Genomic DNA, 18075 nt, shown 5'->3' on the forward strand with positions numbered 1-18075 from the left:
AAAAAAAAAAAATAACACACACACACACACACACACACACAATAAAAATTAAAATTGAAAAAGAAACAAGCATGATTTATAGCAAAAACATTTACTACTGATATCTGTAATAGCAGTGGGACAACAGGGTTGTTTCTAAACAATAATTTGCTATTACAGATGTAGTGTGTTCCTGTGCTCCATCCAGGTGAGAGGTAAAGGTGGCTCAGTTTAGAGATGATGGGTAGTTGACATGCTGAACAGTGGCTTCATAATGGATAGAGCTTGAAGGTTGAGCCAACTATTCAAAGCATGTAGTAGGTACCAAATAAACACTTGTTTAACAAGAATAAAAGCCATTCATTCATTTGGTTTCATTTTATAGTTCCCAAACATAATACCTACAAAATAAGAAAACAAAAACTTATCTCCTCAATTCCTAAAGCAAAAAGTCTTTGTTTGGCATTTTATTCTCTTGACTTCCTCCTGCTGCTTGGTGTCCCTCTGAGTCTTATCCTGGTGAGGGTCCAGGGATCACCCAGGTGTCCTCAGAATGGCCATTCTGACTCCAATCCCAAGCCCACAGGATTCTGGAGTACCATGATATGTATTTCCTCCTCCAATTCTGCCATTTACCATTGGAACCACACTGGGGGGCAGTACTTGAGAAAAGGTCACAAGAAGGGAGAGAAAAGTAGGTGAAGTACTTGGCTTGTGGCAAGAGTCCAACTTTCCCCCTTTCAGGGATACCAGGTGAGGCCTCCTGTCTTATGGTTGGTGGAAAAGGTGGTGATGTCCCTTTGACTTGGAATAGAAAGGAATACCAATGGCCAGATGTCTTCCAAGGCAATACAAGAAGTGAGTTCAAAAGGGAATGGTTTTATAAAGAGCATAGGAGGGCAGTCATAGACCAAGACCGTTTATGTGTTCATTAAACATAAACTGAGTTAATGAACTGCTTCTATTTTCAGCCTGAGTTAGTATTACAAACCTCACCCCTTCTACACATTTGTTCAACATATATTTGTTGAGTGCCTATGACGAACGTACAAGGATGAATAAGACAGAAAGTCTGTGTTTGTGTGAGGCCTACAGTATAACGTGAGAGATGGACAGGTAAGTAGCATAGTGCTAGGAAGATGTTAATGCCAGGAGGTAAATGAAGCAGGGAAAAGGGAAAGAAAACAATGGAAACAGAGGCTATTTTAGATTAGAAGAGCCTTCCCTGAGGAGCCAACATCTGAGCTGAGAGAAACAGAAAACAATCCATGTAAGCACATTCTAGGCAGAGACAAGTCTGGAGTATTTGAGAGAACTAGGTAGTCTACAGTGCAGAGAGCAAAGCTGAGGATAGAAGGGGATGAGATCAGAAACATGGGCAAATGTCAAATGGTGCAGGCAGACTTTAGGAATCTGGAGTTCATTCTAATTGCATTAGGAAGACAGCTGGTAAGTCTCAACTAGGAAGTAACATGATTCGATTTGTTTTTAAAACATTATCTGGAAGGAGAACTGACTGAGAGCAGGCTCTGCAGTTACACACACTAAACAGAATGGGGGCTTTGATTTAGATAGGGAGCAGTGGAAATAGCAAGAAATAGTCTATTCAGAATGTACTTTGAAGGTAGAGCTAGCAAGAATTGCTAATGCATTAGGAGTACATAGTAAAGAGTAGAGTAGTCAAGGATGAATCCTAGGTTTTAAGCTTCAGAGACTGAGTGAATAGTGGGATCATATACTAAGTGGAAAGCGTGAAGGAGGAGCAGGCTGGCGTGGGCAAAGTTGGGAAGGAAATAAAAAGTTCTGTATCAGATGTATTCAGTTGCAAATGCCTTTTAGAGATGGTGAGGGTGTCAATGCATCTAGAGCTTAAAGGAAAAGACCTATACTGGAGATACACGTTTAGAAGGCATCGGTACACAGCTCGGTGTTTATAACTATGCAACTAGACGTGGTTTCTATCTTCGATGATTCAGATTAGAATAGGGTCATTCATCTAAATACATCACAATAGGAACTTACCAGGAGTAGAGAAGGGGACAGCAGTGTCAACTCACCTTTGGCACCAGCTGATGACTTTGCAATCCAAACGTTGCCCTCCCCATCCTCTTTCTTTCTGTTATAAGAAGCGAGGAAGAATTCTCTTTCATCCGTCCTTGAGTTATTGATCGGTGGCTGAATTCCATTTTGTGCTGGAGCAACTGGGGTCTTGAGATTGGTTGGATAAATCACATAGGACTCAGGGAACCATGTGCAGGACTCAGCCAGTTCTGGGCTTGTCTTGATTAGCCTGGCAGATGACATAAGAAGGTCAGCCTCCCTTCTTAGTGCACTTCATCACTCCCTTCAGAAAGCCCACTGCTTTCCCCCAGAGATTTTCAGGGAGGCAAAGCATGACCCAATCTCCTAACACCTCTGTTTACTCTTGATCTCTCTGGACAAAGCCCAAATGTATTATTGGGCAGCACATAGCTGTTAGATGCAACTTTAAAGGCATACCCCAGTTAATTCAAAAGGCATGTCCAACACTTTTGCTCTTTTTAAAATGCATCTCTAAGAAAACTTAACTGGACATAATTCTGTGCCAATACCTTTTCAACAATAGGTTGTTGAGCCAGACCCATACTAAAAAATGAAATAGGGAAGAGAGGAAAATTTAAGTAGCAAAAAGACTATCCTGGCCCAACTCCCTATGGGAGAGAAGCTTATGTAGGAACCTGAATTATCTAAAGACTTTTTAAAGCTCTTCTTTTCTTGCTTTTAGCATAGGCTGGCTTCGGTGACAGAATAAAAAAGGTATCTTTCTAATGGGACACAGAACACCAGTGGTCATAGTGAAATATACCTCCTGCTCCCCAAATACCATAACACCACAGAAGATAAAGTCAGGCAAGGCACTTAGCACACAGGGGCTTCCCACAGCATCTCTGCAATCAGATCCCTGAAGCTAGAGGCACTGGCAGCACATTTCACAAATTAGGCACTGGGTCACAGAGAAGTGAACTTCCTAAGATCATAAAGGTAGTAAGGAGCAGCCAAGATGCAAGCCCCAAAATCCCAAGTCTTTTTTCTTTTTTTAACAGCTCAAGCTGCTCCAAAACCCCCAGTCTTAAATGGAAACCTGCTCTTACTCCCCAGGAATCAGAGCCAGGGAGGAACCTGCCCACAGACATGCGCTGGCCTTCCATGAGCTGTGCTCCCTCTTCTGTTTAGAACAGAACTGTTAATGCCACTTCCTTATTAAGATTCGCCCACAAAACCCAGTCTGTGAGCAAATGGTGGAAATAATGATGTTTCAGATTGAGATTAAAAATAAAGCTATTTTAAAGTGTAAGGGGAAGAACTGAAAAGCTACTTGAACTTGAAGGAACAAAATAAATTCTTAACTCACTGCAAGTTCAACTCCGTATCTGTATTGTCCCACCCAGTGGCCACTAGCCAGCCATGTGTGGCTACTGATCATTTGAAATGTGGTCAGTGTGGCTCAGGAACTGAATTTAAAGTTTAACTTTTTTTTTTTTTTTTTTTTGAGATGGAGTCTCACTGTGTCACCCAGGCTGGAGTGTAGTGGCATGATCTCAGCTCACTGCAACCTCCACCTCCTGGGTTCAAGTGATTCTCCCACCTCAGTCTTCCAAGTAGCTGGATTACAGGTGCCCACCACCACGCCCAGCTAATTTTTGTATTTTCAGTAGAGATAGGTTTCACCATGTTGACCAAGCTAGTCTCGAACTCCTGATCTCAGATGATCCACTGACCTTGGCTCCCAAAGTGCTGGGATTACAGGTGTGAGCACTATGCCTGGCCTAAAGTTTAATTTGCCTTTAATTTAAAAATGGATGCATTATAAAATATTTTTCCATGAATCACAGCTTTATTGATGTGGTAGGGTAACACTTCACTTGGTGGTTGTATTGCAACATGCACGTCAGGGCCATTTGTCATTTTTAGTATCACACACAAACACATCGCTATTCTATTGAAGGACAATAGATTGATTCAGTTCAAGTGATTTCTTTCTGTGCACTGATGAAACATTATGGTATGTTTACTATGCAGAGAGCATGAGTTACAGTGTTAGCTATGTATACCACAATTGGTAACAAAGGTGAAACAGAATTTTTTTCTAGTTAAAAAAACATTTGGACAACATTTTAAATTTAAAGCAAAGGCATACTACTGATGTGGAATTGAGCAGGAACACAGAAGCTACAACTATGACAAGGACAGTAACAGATTTACAAAAAAAAAAAAAAAAAAAAAGGCTGCATGCGGTGGCTCACGCCTGTAATCCCAGCACTTTGGGAGGCCAGCACGGGTGGATCATTAAATCAGGAGTTCAAGACCAGCCTGGCCAAGATGGTGAAGCCCCGTCTCTACTATAAATACATACACAAAAAAAATTATCTGGGCGTGGTGGTGGGCACCTGCAATCCCAGCTACTCGGGGGGCTAAGGCAGAGAAATGTTTGAACCCAGAAGGTGGACGCTGCAGTGAGCCGAGATCATGCTACTGTAGTCCAGCCTGGGTGACAGAGCGAGACTCCATCTGAAAGGAAGTATGCCACAGATTCCCAAGTGGTGACTGCAATAGGCTATGGTCAAAGTAAACTGAAAAAACAATTGTGTAAGGGAGATATTTTTAGCAAATATATAATAAACTTGATAAGTATTTTTCTTTCAATACTCAAAAAAAATTAATAAAATTAGTGGCTGAAATCACAATACCCAACACATTTTTAAGCGAATGTTTAACAGGGTCTGAGTTTAATAACTCTGGGCAACTACAATATGGCTTGGATACTTACACAAAAAGAAAACTATTTTAGATGCAAATGTGGTTCTAAAAAACTATTCTAAGGAAAAGATTTAAAAATATAATTTACAAAAATGATCAATCTTCAGTTGAGTCACAATTGCCCACAGACTATAAAACCTTTCTAACAATATCAACTACTGACTCAAAATTTAAAAAATATTAAGTATTTTTCTTTAGCTTTAGGTGAACTGTGTGACATAAGAGATACTGTCCAATTAATACTTTGGGTGTTTTGCCTCAAAAAATTTCCAAATATATGAAAAAATGCCAGCAAATTGCAGCTTAAAAAATATCATAGCATAGATATTTTTTAATCTTTTACATCTGCCAAAGAATTTTACCTACATGCAAAAAATTACTTTCTATCATGACAGATAAGACTTCAGTTAGGTTTATTAAAATATGGATTTACTAAGATTTTGGTAGGCTTATATTTCCTTTACTACTTCATTTTATTGTATGCTACATATTGGAAACTTTTGCTTCATTGCATTATGTGATACATATCGAAAACATTTGTGTTAGGTTTTCTTTTTGTTTGTTTGTTTTTCTGAGGCAGGGTCTAACTCTGTTACCCAGGCTGGAGTGCAGTGGTGCAATCTCAGCTCCCTGCAAACTCTGCCTCCTGAGATCAAGTGATTCTCATGCCTCAGCCTCCCAAGTAGATGGGACTACAGGCGTGCACCACCATGCCCAGCTAATTTATTTTTTGTATTTATGGTAGAGATGGGACTTTGCCATGCTGGCCAGGCTGGTCTCAAAGTCCTGACCTCAAATGATCCACCTGCCATGGCATCCCAAAGTGCTGGGATTACAGACATGAGCCCCGGCACCCAGCCTTGTGTTAGGTTTTCTGAATACAGTTGTTGAAATGGTTCTGTATATACATGATGACTCCCCAGTTGTGGAAACAGAAGACAATGAATTTAATGATACTGTGTTCTCTGCCAATGTTCACTCACTGAGAGAGGGACAGTTTTTTTTTTTTTTTTTAAATAAAGATTTACTTTGCAATTCCAATTCAGATTTTCTTGAAAATAAAAGGAATGTTTGTCAAATCACTATTTTCACTCAATAATTCATTATTTCAATAATTGTGATTATTATTGAATAATCAAGATCATACTACTGCCCTGCACCCTGGGAGACAGCGAGACTCTGTCACACAAAAAAAAGAATGTTAGCTCACACCTGTAATCCTAGCACTTTGGGAGGCTGAGGTGAGTGGATCACCTTAGGTCAGGAGTTCGAGACCAGCCTGACCAACATGGAGAAACCCTGTCTCTAATAAAAATACAAAATTATCCGGGAGTGCTGGCTCATGCCTGTAATCCTAGCTACTCAAAAGGCTGAGGCAGGAGAATCACTTGAACCCGGGAAGTGGAGGTTGCAGTGAGCCAAGATTGCACCACTGCACTACAACCTAGGCAACAAGAGCGAAACTCTGCCTCAAAAAAAAAAAAAAAAAAATACTGTCATTTGCATCTTCTCATCTATATTCATACTGCATATGAAAAAGCTAAATTTAAAACTCCAAGGAAGGGGAAAGAAGACCTTATTTGTGATTTAGCCAGACAGGTATGAGAATTTATGTTCCAACTTCATAATACAAATTGATAACAATGATTTCGCATATTTTTATAACATGACTCAGCATGCAAAAAAATGTTAATTGTAATAGCATTATGAAAATTGGCTGTAAAAACTAACAGAAATCTGAAGAATGCCTCCACCTCCCAGGTTCAACTGATTCTACTGCCTCAGCCTCCCAAGTAGCTGGGATTACAGGCACCCACCACCATACCCAGCTAATTTTTGTATTTTTAGTAGAGATGGGGTTTCACTATGTTGGCCAGGCTGGTCTCGAACTCCTGACCTCAGGTGATCCACCCAGCTCTCCCAAAGTGCTGGGATTACACGTGTGAGCCACCATGCCTGGCCTGCAGCTGTTTCTTTGCACTTATTTTAATGTGGCTGTTAGGCAGTTTAAAATTACTAGTGTGGCGAGCATCCTATTTCTGTTGGACAGTGCTGGTCTGTAGATTGGTTTGGATGCCCTCATTTCCTATACAGAACCAAGACTAGGTTCTGTAGGAAGTCCTTTGCTTTTGTCCAATTTCCTCATGGGCCCATTTGGGAAGTAATTAGAAATGGAGATTTATTTACATCTATAAAACAGTAATGCTCAGGAGAGGAAAAGCAAGCCTCTGATCTGTACCAGGAGAAGAAAAGCCCCTCAGGGTTCTAAGACTACAGTCTTGGGGCCTTAATGAATTTCTGCAACTCCCTGAAGTGACAGGAGGAAGGATTGGACTGGACAGGGTCTTGCACTGAACACCACCAAGGCTCTGGGAAGCCTCCCGAGGGTGCACAGTCACAATGGCCAGGGGTACCATTTCTGCAGATTAAAACTGTCCTGGCTTAACAGGAGCTACTATGGCCATGGGCAACCTGGCTGTCCTCTCTAAGCTGCGATTTTGTCCTATAAAATGAAGGAGACTATATTTCTAACTCTCTGGAGTCCTTTCAAGCCATACAAAATCATGGGAGAGAGACAAATGGATAAAGGGAACCATCATATCCAGGAATTACTACAAGCCCCTCACAGGACACCTGAGACAAAGATGGAAGCTGATGAGGATGATGCAATCTCCAGCCTGCAGAGGCCATGTCAGCATTACAAGGTGCTATCAGGGGTTACACTGCATGCCTCTGACAGGCAACGAGCAGGTATTGTCACCATCATCCATCCCCATTTTACAGATGAAACACTGGGATGCTGAGTGGTGCTCTCCAAGGTCACAGATATTTATCACACTTGGTCATGACTCCAGCCATGTACTCACTCTGCTTCACTAGAACTGCAAAACATGCAAATATGGAGACCATTTTATTTTTTATAGCATCCTCTGCTTCCTACTTATAAAAGCAAACTTTTACCTTTGTCTTTAGGGAAAAAATCATAGCAGAAAAGGTTTAATAAATATTTAATAAGAATTTCTAAGTGATTAGCTCAGAGGAGTTACTACAAAAAAGAAAATAATAAAAATAAGAATTTCTAAGTGAATAATCTGAATAAACAAACATGTTCCACTTCTATTCCCGATTCTAGTGAAACAGTTATTTGCATTCTAAATATATAAATATATCACAAGATGACTTCAGGAAGCCTCACTCCCCTTCAGGAATGGGATGAATCATGAAAACCCATCACAGAGAGGAGTGAGTACATAAGTTACCAAGGCCAATGAGTAAACAAAGCAGAAAATATCTAGCATCCAGAAAGAAATGTTAGTGGGAAAAGAGAATTTTGCATTGGGTCATATCTCCCAGTACCTGGCTACACATACATGTTCAACTGTCATCATGGAAAGAATACTGCAAACCTATGACAGCCCTGATTTTAGCGGCCTGACCCAGTGTTTCCCTACTGAAATAACAATAATAGCAATGACAACTATACTAATAGCAATAATAATACTAAGGTGTGCTTTCACTTAATACAGTGTGAACGACAGACAGGCACTATTCAAAGCCCTTAGCTAAATTAGCTCAATTAATCCTCATAACAACCTAGGGTAGTTACTATTTCCCCAACTTAGCCAAGAAAATCAAGGCAGTGTCAAATACTCATTATGTACCAGGCCACTGTGCTATATGAACTTTACATGCATCACCTTATTTAATTATCATAATAGCCTTAAGAGAGAGGTACTGAGGCTTAGAGGGATGAGGTTATCTGCCCAAGCTAGTGAGAGGAAGAGCTGGGATGAAAACCTACACTTTTGACCCTAGATCTTAATCGTTGTATAACATAGTCACCTTCCACTTTGTGATACTGTGGTGATACCTGGCCATAATCCAACTGTTCAGGGATGGGCAGTGGAGTGAATGCTGTTATACCCTGCCCAGATATTCTTTCTGAGGGACCCCTTGCTAATATGAGAGATGGATGCTAAGGGCTACATATGCCCTTCTCCAGGGACCAGCCTATGCCCAGAAATGCCTGCGAAACTACGCCCTCCATCTCTTCCCACAGCTGATGGCTGACTGATACTGGGGCACAGAGGCCTGGTCCCCTTGCTCAAAATGTGACAACTCTGACGTGCCATTCGCTTCAGTGCTCCTTGGAGTCAGGAGAGGCAAGACTTTGGCTGAAACCACCTCTTTACTTGGTTCTCCCCCTGCCCTGCTGTGCCCTTGCTTCCTTTTTTTTTTGAGATGGAGCTTTGCTTTTATTGCCCAGGCTGGAGTGCAATGGCAGAATGTCGGCTCACCGCAACCTCTGCCTCCTGGCTCAAGCAATTCTCCTGTCTTAGCCTCCTGAGTAGCTGGGATTACAGGCATCCGCCCCCATACCCAGTTCATTTTGTGTTTTTTGCTAGAGAAGGTGTTTCTCCATGTTGGCCAGGCTGGTCTTGAACTCCCAACCTCAGGCGATCTGCCCGCCTCAGCCTCCCAAAGTGCTGGGAATTACAGGTGTGAGCCACCATGTCCAGCTGCCACTTCCTGATGAGTGTCTCTTAAGAACCGTACCCCAGGAAATCACTTATACAGGAAACCTTGAGTCAGGCTCTGCTTCTAGGAGACTCACCTCAGAGAAAGGCAGGCTTTATCAAGCAACATGTTTTGGACTGCAACCCAAGTGGCTTAGAGGAAGCTTCTCAACTGGTATTTGTTGGCTTTTAAAATAAAAACATGTTTGCCTTTTAAGTAACCCCACATTTTTGCCTAAGTTTTTTATTTAGGTAAAAACTGGAAAACGGCGGTCTTCACACTTACTTCACTAAAGAAGCTTTGCGACACAGTTTGTCGGCACCCCTGTAGTAATTCACCAACTGTACCAGCCCGGGCTCGTGACCTAGGAAGGAAAGAGGAGGGTCAGAAGGGACACAGGACAACTGGGGAATGGCAATGTTAACACCAACAAGCAGGAGAGAGGACAGCTGTGTCATGCCCGGCTTTTCCTTCTCTCATCTCAGGATTGGCTGTTAGAAAATGGAACAGTTTTGTTTCTCTGTCCCCAAGGACCCTCTTTCTCTTGGTATACTGCTGGCAACCTTCAGTCTCCCCACAGTGGATATCATAACATCAGCATCATAGGTCTGCCAAAACTGCTGCTACCTTTGTTTTTTTTTGTTAGGGTGGAGGGCATTGAGGGTAATTTTCATTTTACCTCTCTCTGACAGCACACTGCACTCCCCTCCTGGCTTAACACATATAGACTTGTCACTCTGTATAGTAAGGCTACTTTAATAGAGTCATGCTTTCCACATCCGTAACCCAGCTTTCTACACCAAGGAAGGAAGGAAGAACTAGATTGATGCTGCTCTCAAGCAAGTCTATCTCTGCAAGGTTCTAGGAGGTGAATGAAGGTAGTGGAGAGGCCACGTCTGTAAAATCAGAAGCCATGAGAGCTTTCTTCTGTGCCTCATTCCATGGGAAAACTCATTTTCAACAGCTCTTATTACATGTGGCCTTTTTAAATAAAATTAGAGCAGAAAGGGTACGAAGTAAAACAAATTTTTATTTAAAATGAAAAGTGTTTTCAGCCGGGTACAGTGGCTCATGCCTGTAATTTCAGCACTCTGGGAGGCTGAGGCAGGTGGATCACCTGAGGTCAGGAGTTCAAGACCAGCCAGGCCAACATGGCAAAACCCCATCTTCACTAAAAACATAAAAATTAGCTGGGCATGGTGGCACACGCCTGCAACTCTAGCTACTTGGGAGGCTGAGGCACAAGATCACTTGAACCTGGGAGTCAGAGGTTGCAGTGAGCCGAGATTACATCATGGCACTCCAGTCTGGGCAACAGAATGAGACTTCATCTCAAAAAATAATAATAAAATAAAAAGCATTTTGTTTCAAATTTTAATAAAATGCGTTGCATTTCCAGTAACAGAAACCAAAGTAAGCCCAATCAAAGGAATTTTCAGTTGAAAATGCCAAAAGTAAGAATAATTTTTCTGAGACTGGCATATAGTCAAATCAAGTTTCAGGTAGGCATTAGCTGGCTCTCACTGGTCCCCTTGGACAGACAGGCCTGATTCCCACCTGAACTGCCTACCTTCTTATCCACAGGGCACCAGCCTTCCTAAGCCTTTACCTAGCTCTATAAATCTTCTTGGCTTTCACGTAGTACACTTTAAGCAAACGGTAAATATCCCTTAATAGTGATGACATATAACCAACTTCATTGTAGCATGCTGTTTTCTTTCCCATAAAAACCAAATGTATGCCGGGCATGGTGACTCGCATCTGTAATCCCAGCACTTTGGGAAGCTGAGGTGGGCAGATCACCTGAGGTCAGGAGTTTGAGACCAGCCTGACCAACATGGGGAAACCCTATCTCTACTAAAAATACAAAAACTAGCTGGGCATAGTGGTGTGTGCCTGGAATCCCAGCTACTTGGGAGGCTGAGGCAGGAGAATTGCTTAAACCCAGGAGGTGGAGGTTGCAGTGAGCCAAGATAGCGCCACTGTACTCAAGTCTGGGTGACAGAGAGTGAGTCTGTCTTAAAAACAAAAACAAAACAAATATTTACTAATCATCTGCTGAATTTGTGGTACCTGTTTAGGATTCAAATTCCATAGGCTTCTGCTTCTCATTCCTAGGCTTAAGCACCTGGGTAATAATGCCAGTCACTCCTGTCTCCGCCTGGGCGGAGCAATGTTTGTTTTTAATATTAGGATTCCACCCAAGCTTTCACAGCCAGGCACTGCCAAGAATACAGGGGAAAGTCAGGAAGTCTGGAAAGGAAGTCTGGAAAGGAATGCAAGGAAGAAATAATTGTTCTGAACCATAAGCAATTCTTCCCTTCCTTTCAGGTCTCTTTGCTAAGGTCTTCCTGAGACCGTTAACAAAAGGGACTCTCCAGGCACAGTCTCCATATTCTGAGATTTCTGGGTGTTCAAATGGGCCCTTCCATGGAGTCACCATTCTACATCATAAACTTGTATACAAATGAAAAGTTGTCCCAGGTACTATTCAAAATAAAAAAATTCAGTAACTTTACACCGCAGCTTTTCATTCCTCCAACGATTAGAGTTTTACACAACCCCCTTTTCAAAGGCTCTATCTTTGGAAGCTCACCAATGACCAGTCAATTCCAAATGGCCTATATTCAGTTTTTACCCATTCGAACTCCGACCACACCTATTTCTAAAAACTGTTTCCTCTTCTGGACATAGAACACTGCTCTCTCTGCGTTGCCCTCCAAGGCAGAAGTGACTCTTCCTCCATATCAATTCTCTCCTTGTCTTTGGAATACAACTGGCCCCCACCTCTGGTGAATTCTGGCAGGGAACATGGCTACCCAGAGAAGCTGCACTTCCCAGATGACTGCAGCGAGGGGGAGGCCATGAGACTATGCTCAGGTCAATGGGATGTGAGTTGAACCAACCTGGGCAACTTCTGGATGACATCATTTACAAAGGAGCATCTAGTCCCCTCCTATCTCCTGCACCTTCCTACCCGAGGACAAGTGGGTATGGCGGTGCCCAGCCAGCTTCAACCATGTGGATGAAGGTAATTCCCTCGGGGACAGCAGGGAAGAGAGGGAGGGTGAACCCAGCCTCGTGTAAGACCTTAATCCAATGTAGAACTGCGGAAGCATGTTCTTTGGGTGAAACTAAGGAAAGGTTTAAAATCAGACATCTTTTCCCTGGGCTAGGGTCTCTTCTGCAGCTCCTGCTTTTGATATCCAGAGGTCTTTTCCAAACTCCCTGACCGTTCCTCCGCGCCTTTGGGTGGCAGAAGCCTTAGGGGTTTCAACACCTACGGCTCTCCCTACTGCGTCCACGCCAAGCAGGCAGAAATCCTCAGTGCAGAAAAGCTGCAAGATGACTCCAGCCGACGCCAACCTCCGGCTCTGCGGAGCCGTGCCCCGCCCAGGCGGACCTGCCCGATTTGGGGGCGTCAGATCCGGGGAGCCGCGATACGCGCGCCCCAGGTCCCAGCCCCGGCGGCTGACGTCTCCCGGGCTGCAGGGACCGGTCATTGTCAGGAGGCAGCTGTAGCCCTGAGTGGCCGCACCACGACTCCAACTTAAGTCCAAGTCAGGAGGCAAGAAAGCATTAAAAACGACAGGTTTCGATCTTTCCGGATCTGTTTTGATATGCCCGAGAAGCGACAGAAGGAAGATGTGCGACCTTTAAAAACAAAAGCGCTGGTTCTAACGGGCCGCGGGCGGCGCGCAGGGCCGCTCCGGGGAGGGCAGGCGGGAAATGGGGAAGGGCTCACCCAGTCTCCCGAAGGGCAGCCGGTTCCTCTCTCCCAACATCAAGTTGAACCTGGGGTTGTCTCGCCGCAGCCTCTTCCAGTAGCCGGTGGCGAGGAGCAGCCGGGAGACCTCGGCGTAGACGCTGCTGTTCTCGTCGCGCACCACGAAGGTGTACATGGCGAAGGGCCGCGCGCCCAGGCCTCCGGGCAGCCGCCGCAGGGACCAGCCGGCCGAGGCGGCAGAGCCCGCTACCCCGCCCGGGCGCCCGCCGCGGCCCGGCTCCCGCAGCCCGCGCCGGCAGCCGCGCCTCTCCGGTGCCGGCGGCGCCGCGCCCGGGCGCCCGCGCGTCCGCGCGTCCGCCGGAGTGGAGAGCGCCGCCCGCACGCCCGCACGCCCGCCTGCCCCGGCGCGGCCCCGCCTCCGGCCCGTGATTCCGCGCGGCCCGGCTCAGCCGCGCTCTGCAGGGGTCCGTGGGCCGCGGCGCGCCCTCTCCGCACCCTCCCCGGGGCGGTGGCGGCAGGGGAGCAGGGTTGGGGGCTCGCTGCGTGGGCGCGGCTTTACCGCCGCGCGCGGACTGTGCGGTGGAGCCGGTGCCGGGGGCCTGGGGCGGTTCCTCCCGAGCCTAGGTCGCAGCCGGGAGGCGGTGCCGGCGGAAGATCACTGTTTGCATGGCTCGATCTGGATTTTTCTTCTATTTCCTAAGGATCTTTTATGGATAAAACCCAAAAGTTCTAAGGCCTGGTCCTGTGGCCTAGTGAAGATGCGCTTCCCCTTCTTTGCTTAACGACTATGAAGACTCGGGGCGTCCGTTTTGTTGGGTCGAGTGCTCCTTCCTTCCGCCAAGACCTGGGTGGCGCATGGCCAAGGGGATGACCTTCGACTCCGCTGGTGGAAGCAGGTCCCGAACCGGCCCCCTGGACCCCTGGTCTCCGCTCTCTTCCTGTCCTTTACCGGCATTCGGCCACTTGCTTTCCCTTCTCCGGACCTCGATTTCCCTGTGAGCGGTGGGGAGTGGCTCTTAAAAGTTCCTTAGGTTCTGTTTGCCACTCTAACTTCCTTTTAGACCATGTTGCTGCATTTGATGGACAAAGAGGACAATTATCATCAGAGTTCCCACAAACTTCCTACACTCCCCATAAATTGCCCGTATCAGCCCTGCGCCTCGCATCTTTTACTCTTCTTTAGAGAAAGAACCCCTGGGTCCTCTCCCCTTCCTGTTTCCCGGTGCTCACGGTATCTACCGAGCATATTGTAAACGCGCCCTTCTCTCTCCCATCATTGCCCAAATTCCACAGGGCCTCCAGGCACGCACTTGCCGGTCCTGCGCACCGCTTCCACCTGGAGGCATTCGCTGGCTGTAGAGAGCTTGCTTAGAGCAGAAATGGGCAGGCTCAGATGCGCTGGGTTCTTGGATTCCCTCCCAGCTGCTCTCCCTCCACAAGGGACAAAGTTGGTCGAGAATGCCCTGCGGGGAGGCATGTTTCCTAGGGGTATTTCGGTCATTATTTGTAGGCTCGAGCTGCAGTTGTCCACAGCTGTAACTTGCGCCTCAAGGCATCTTCTGTTGGCTTCCTTCCTTTCCCAGACTCACTACCCCAATCTTCTACTGATGTTTCTTGGGATCACCTCCCAGGAAACTGAACTTGAGCTCAAATTCTTGTTCTCTTTTTGGGGAACTCAGCCAGGACGCTGTATCTGCTGCTCTTTACAGTTGATCACCTTGAAAGTGACGTCCACTTTCACCATGCTACATCCATTCCTCCTCACCCACTGACGACTCCTGCGCCACAGGTGGCTTCTCTCTGTCACTCCACAACTGTGGATCTCATTAGGAACACCAGTGACCTTTGAATGTCCAAATCCAGAAGCTACCTTTTTCCTTTTTCTCACTTTTTGTAGTGAGCACCATTTTTGTTTTTTAGTTTTAGGTTTTGTGTGGTACTACTTATTCCCTACCCCCATTTTTTTTTTTTTTTTTTTTTTTTTTTTGAGACAGTCTCACCATATTGCCCAGGTTGGTCTCGAACTCCTAAACTCAAGCCATCCTCCTACTTCAACCTCCCAAAGTGTTGAGAGTACAGGCATGAGCCACCACGCCCAGCTTATTCCCTTTTCTTTGTAAAGTAACTCGTCTTTCCTCTTTGGAACCTTTTTGTTTTGTTTTGTTTTGTTTTTGTTTTTGTATGAGAGGGAGCCTTGCTCTGTCGCCGGAGCTGGAGTGCAGTGGTGCAATCTCCGCTCACTGCAACTTCCGCCTCTGGGTTTCAAGCGATTCTCTGCCTCAGCCTCCAGAGTAGCTAGGACTACAGGCACATGCCACCATACCCGGCTAATTTTTATATTTTTAGCAGAGACGGGGTTTCACCCTATTGGCCAGGCTGATCTCAAACTCCTAACCTCAAGTGATCTGCCCACCTTGATCTCCCAAAGTGCTAGGGTTACAGACATGAGCCACAACACCTGACCTCCTTGGAACCTGTTTATTGTGGCTTTTGTGGGATTAACAGTGTCTGTTATTTTTAAAGGAAATGAATATCTGGGCTTGGTCCAACAGGATTACTTTCCATCCCTTTTGCCACAGCAACAGGTAAAACACAGGAAAGTGATCCAAATCAGACCAGTCTGATGGAACACTATCTGTGGGATGGCTTGCCACTATCTTGCTGTCTTATAGGAGGAGAATCTGTTCCAAAATTTCAGCTTTCCCTCCACCCTAGCATTAAGCCCCTAGTTTTAAGCATTAAGCTCCTAGCATTAAGCCATGTGGATATGTGAATGTATTCTTGCCAATAGAATGTGAGCGAGTGATATGTATCACTTCCTAGCTTAGACCTTAGAATATGGGTGTATCTTCTTCTTAGAATTGGGTGTGTCCTGGAGACAGGACATACAGTCAGCAGCAATCTTGAAAAAAAAATGTAAGGAGTTTGCCCAAACTGGTGTAAGGTCTGACTGCTCCATGAATGGCATGGTAATCTTGGTGACCTGCACGTACACCCCAGATGAGATCCTGGAAGAAAGATCAACCCCTATGGGGCATAACTAACCTGAGACTTTCTTCTATTGTTTCTTATTCCTGCTTCAATTGACAAAGCCATTGGACTTTAGCCAACCTCATGACTCCACACCCTGCGACCCCCTCCCAGCTTGCAAACCTGTGACCCCCTCCCAGCTTGTAAGAAACCACCAACTGTAACTTCTGTAAGTTTCCACTGCCCATTCCAAACCTATAAAACCAACTCCTATCCCACTGCCCTCCACTGACGCCCTTTTCAGCCTCAGCCCGCCTGCACCCAGGTGAATAAACAGCCATGTTGCTCATACAAAGCCTGTTTAGGGGTCCCTTCATGCAGAGCGTGCATTTTAACAACTGGCTATATCCTGGATTACAAAGTAGACTCCAGAAATTTCAAAAGATTGAAATAATTCTAAACACTTTTCTAACAATAGTGGAATTAAGTTACATGGAGATTAAGTGATATTGTACAATGCTAAATAATCCATGAGTCAGCGAAGAAAGCACAACAATATACTGTTGTTTACCAAAAATGACACGGAAATACAAAATTTGAATAATTTCACACCTATTAAAGAGATTGAGTCTATTCACAGATAACATATAAGTAGAAAATCCTACCAAAAAAACCCCCAAGGGCTGCCCACACATACATACGCACAAAATGTTAGAATTAATAAACAAATTCGGCAAACTTTTGGAACAGTCCAAAACAATCCAAGAAAAAAGAAAACAATTCCATTTATAGTACCATCAAATAACTTATTTAGTAAGGGAAAATTTTTTAAAAAGACTGTCATTTTCACATATAACATGGTTCTATAATATATAGTGCATCCTGAAGAATTTTTAAACAATTTGAATGAATAACTGAACATAGGAAAGTCACTAGATACAAGGTAAATATATAGATATAAATTGTATTTCTATATGTCAACGACAAAGAAATAGGAAAAGAAATTTTAAAAAGATACAATTTACAGTAGCACCAATGTAAAGGTGAAGTAAGTAGGACTATCTAATGAAAGCTGTGCATAACCTCTACACTGAAAACTACAAAGCAAAATTGAGAGAAATTTTAAAAGCACAAAATGATGAAAGAATGTACCATGTTCATGATTGAGACTCAAAATTGTTAAGGTGTCAAATTGATCTATAGATTCAATATAATCCCAAAGAAAATATCTGCAGAGCTATTCGCGGAAATCGACAAGGTAATTCTAAAATTTATATAGATGCGCAAAGGACCAAGAATAGCAAAGGTGATCTTGAAGAAAGTTGGAGGGGCGTAACACTGCCAGGTATCAAAACCTATCAAATTTACAGTATGTAAGCACAAGGCTGTATAGTATGTAAGTACAAAGCTTAAGGAAGCATGATTTTGGCCTAAGAAGAGATAAATTAACCAATGTAACAAACAGATCAAAGTAACCTATGTAGGGAAAATTCATTTTAAGTTGTTTTGGGGTCTAAGTATAGGATACAAAGAAAAGACATGGCGGGAGCAGTAGTTCAGGATTTTGAGGCTTGCTTCCTAGGAGCACCACTCTTAGGCCCACGTAAGAAAGCTTTAGAGGCCCTCACTCTGGCCGGGCTCTAGCCACATTCTTCCCTACAGATGAGACGTTCTTGAGGTCAAGGAGCTATGGCCACCTGGAGACTGTCACCTCCTCACTTTCTAGGTTATGCCAGATACCAGGGAACTAGAATTCACTGTCCAAAGAACAAAGCCTACTTCTTGGCCGTGTGCAGAGCTCCTCCCTGGGCCCATGTACCAAGGGTCAGTGGCACTACTGGTGCACATGCCCATAGGCATGGGCAGTGGCTAAGGGGCAGCTGTTTGTGGGTGGGGAGGAATGGATGTCAGCTGTGAAGAGCAACAGATACAGTGTCCTGGCTTGAGTTCCCCAAAAAGGTGCCCCTGGGACCCACAATTGCATTTATGTATAACAAAGGTGACATTGCAGATTAGTGGGGGCAGAGATGAGCTTACATATGTTGCTGAGTCGAGGATATCCACATGGAAAACAAAATTAACCT

General features: G+C 44.6%; 1 protein-coding gene across 2 annotated transcripts in view; it reads right to left on the reverse strand.

The window, feature by feature from the left end:
* TTL (tubulin tyrosine ligase) overlaps window positions 1-13344 on the reverse strand; it is a 31807-nt gene extending 18463 nt beyond the window's left edge. For both annotated transcript variants that reach the window (XM_017549816.2, XM_017549815.2), the window contains exons 1-3: window positions 13040-13344; window positions 9580-9658; window positions 2037-2269 (exon numbers count right to left, since the gene is read on the reverse strand). In XM_017549816.2, the coding sequence (XP_017405305.1) occupies window positions 2037-2269; window positions 9580-9658; window positions 13040-13196 (469 nt within the window). In that variant the 5' untranslated portion in view covers window positions 13197-13344. The remainder of the gene's footprint in view (window positions 1-2036; window positions 2270-9579; window positions 9659-13039) is intronic.
* Between the last annotated feature and the right edge of the window lie 4731 nt (window positions 13345-18075).

The sequence above is a fragment of the Cebus imitator genome, unplaced genomic scaffold (genome assembly GCF_001604975.1).
Source record: "Cebus imitator isolate Cc_AM_T3 unplaced genomic scaffold, Cebus_imitator-1.0 Scaffold222, whole genome shotgun sequence".
Classification (NCBI taxonomy): Eukaryota; Metazoa; Chordata; class Mammalia; order Primates; family Cebidae; genus Cebus; species Cebus imitator.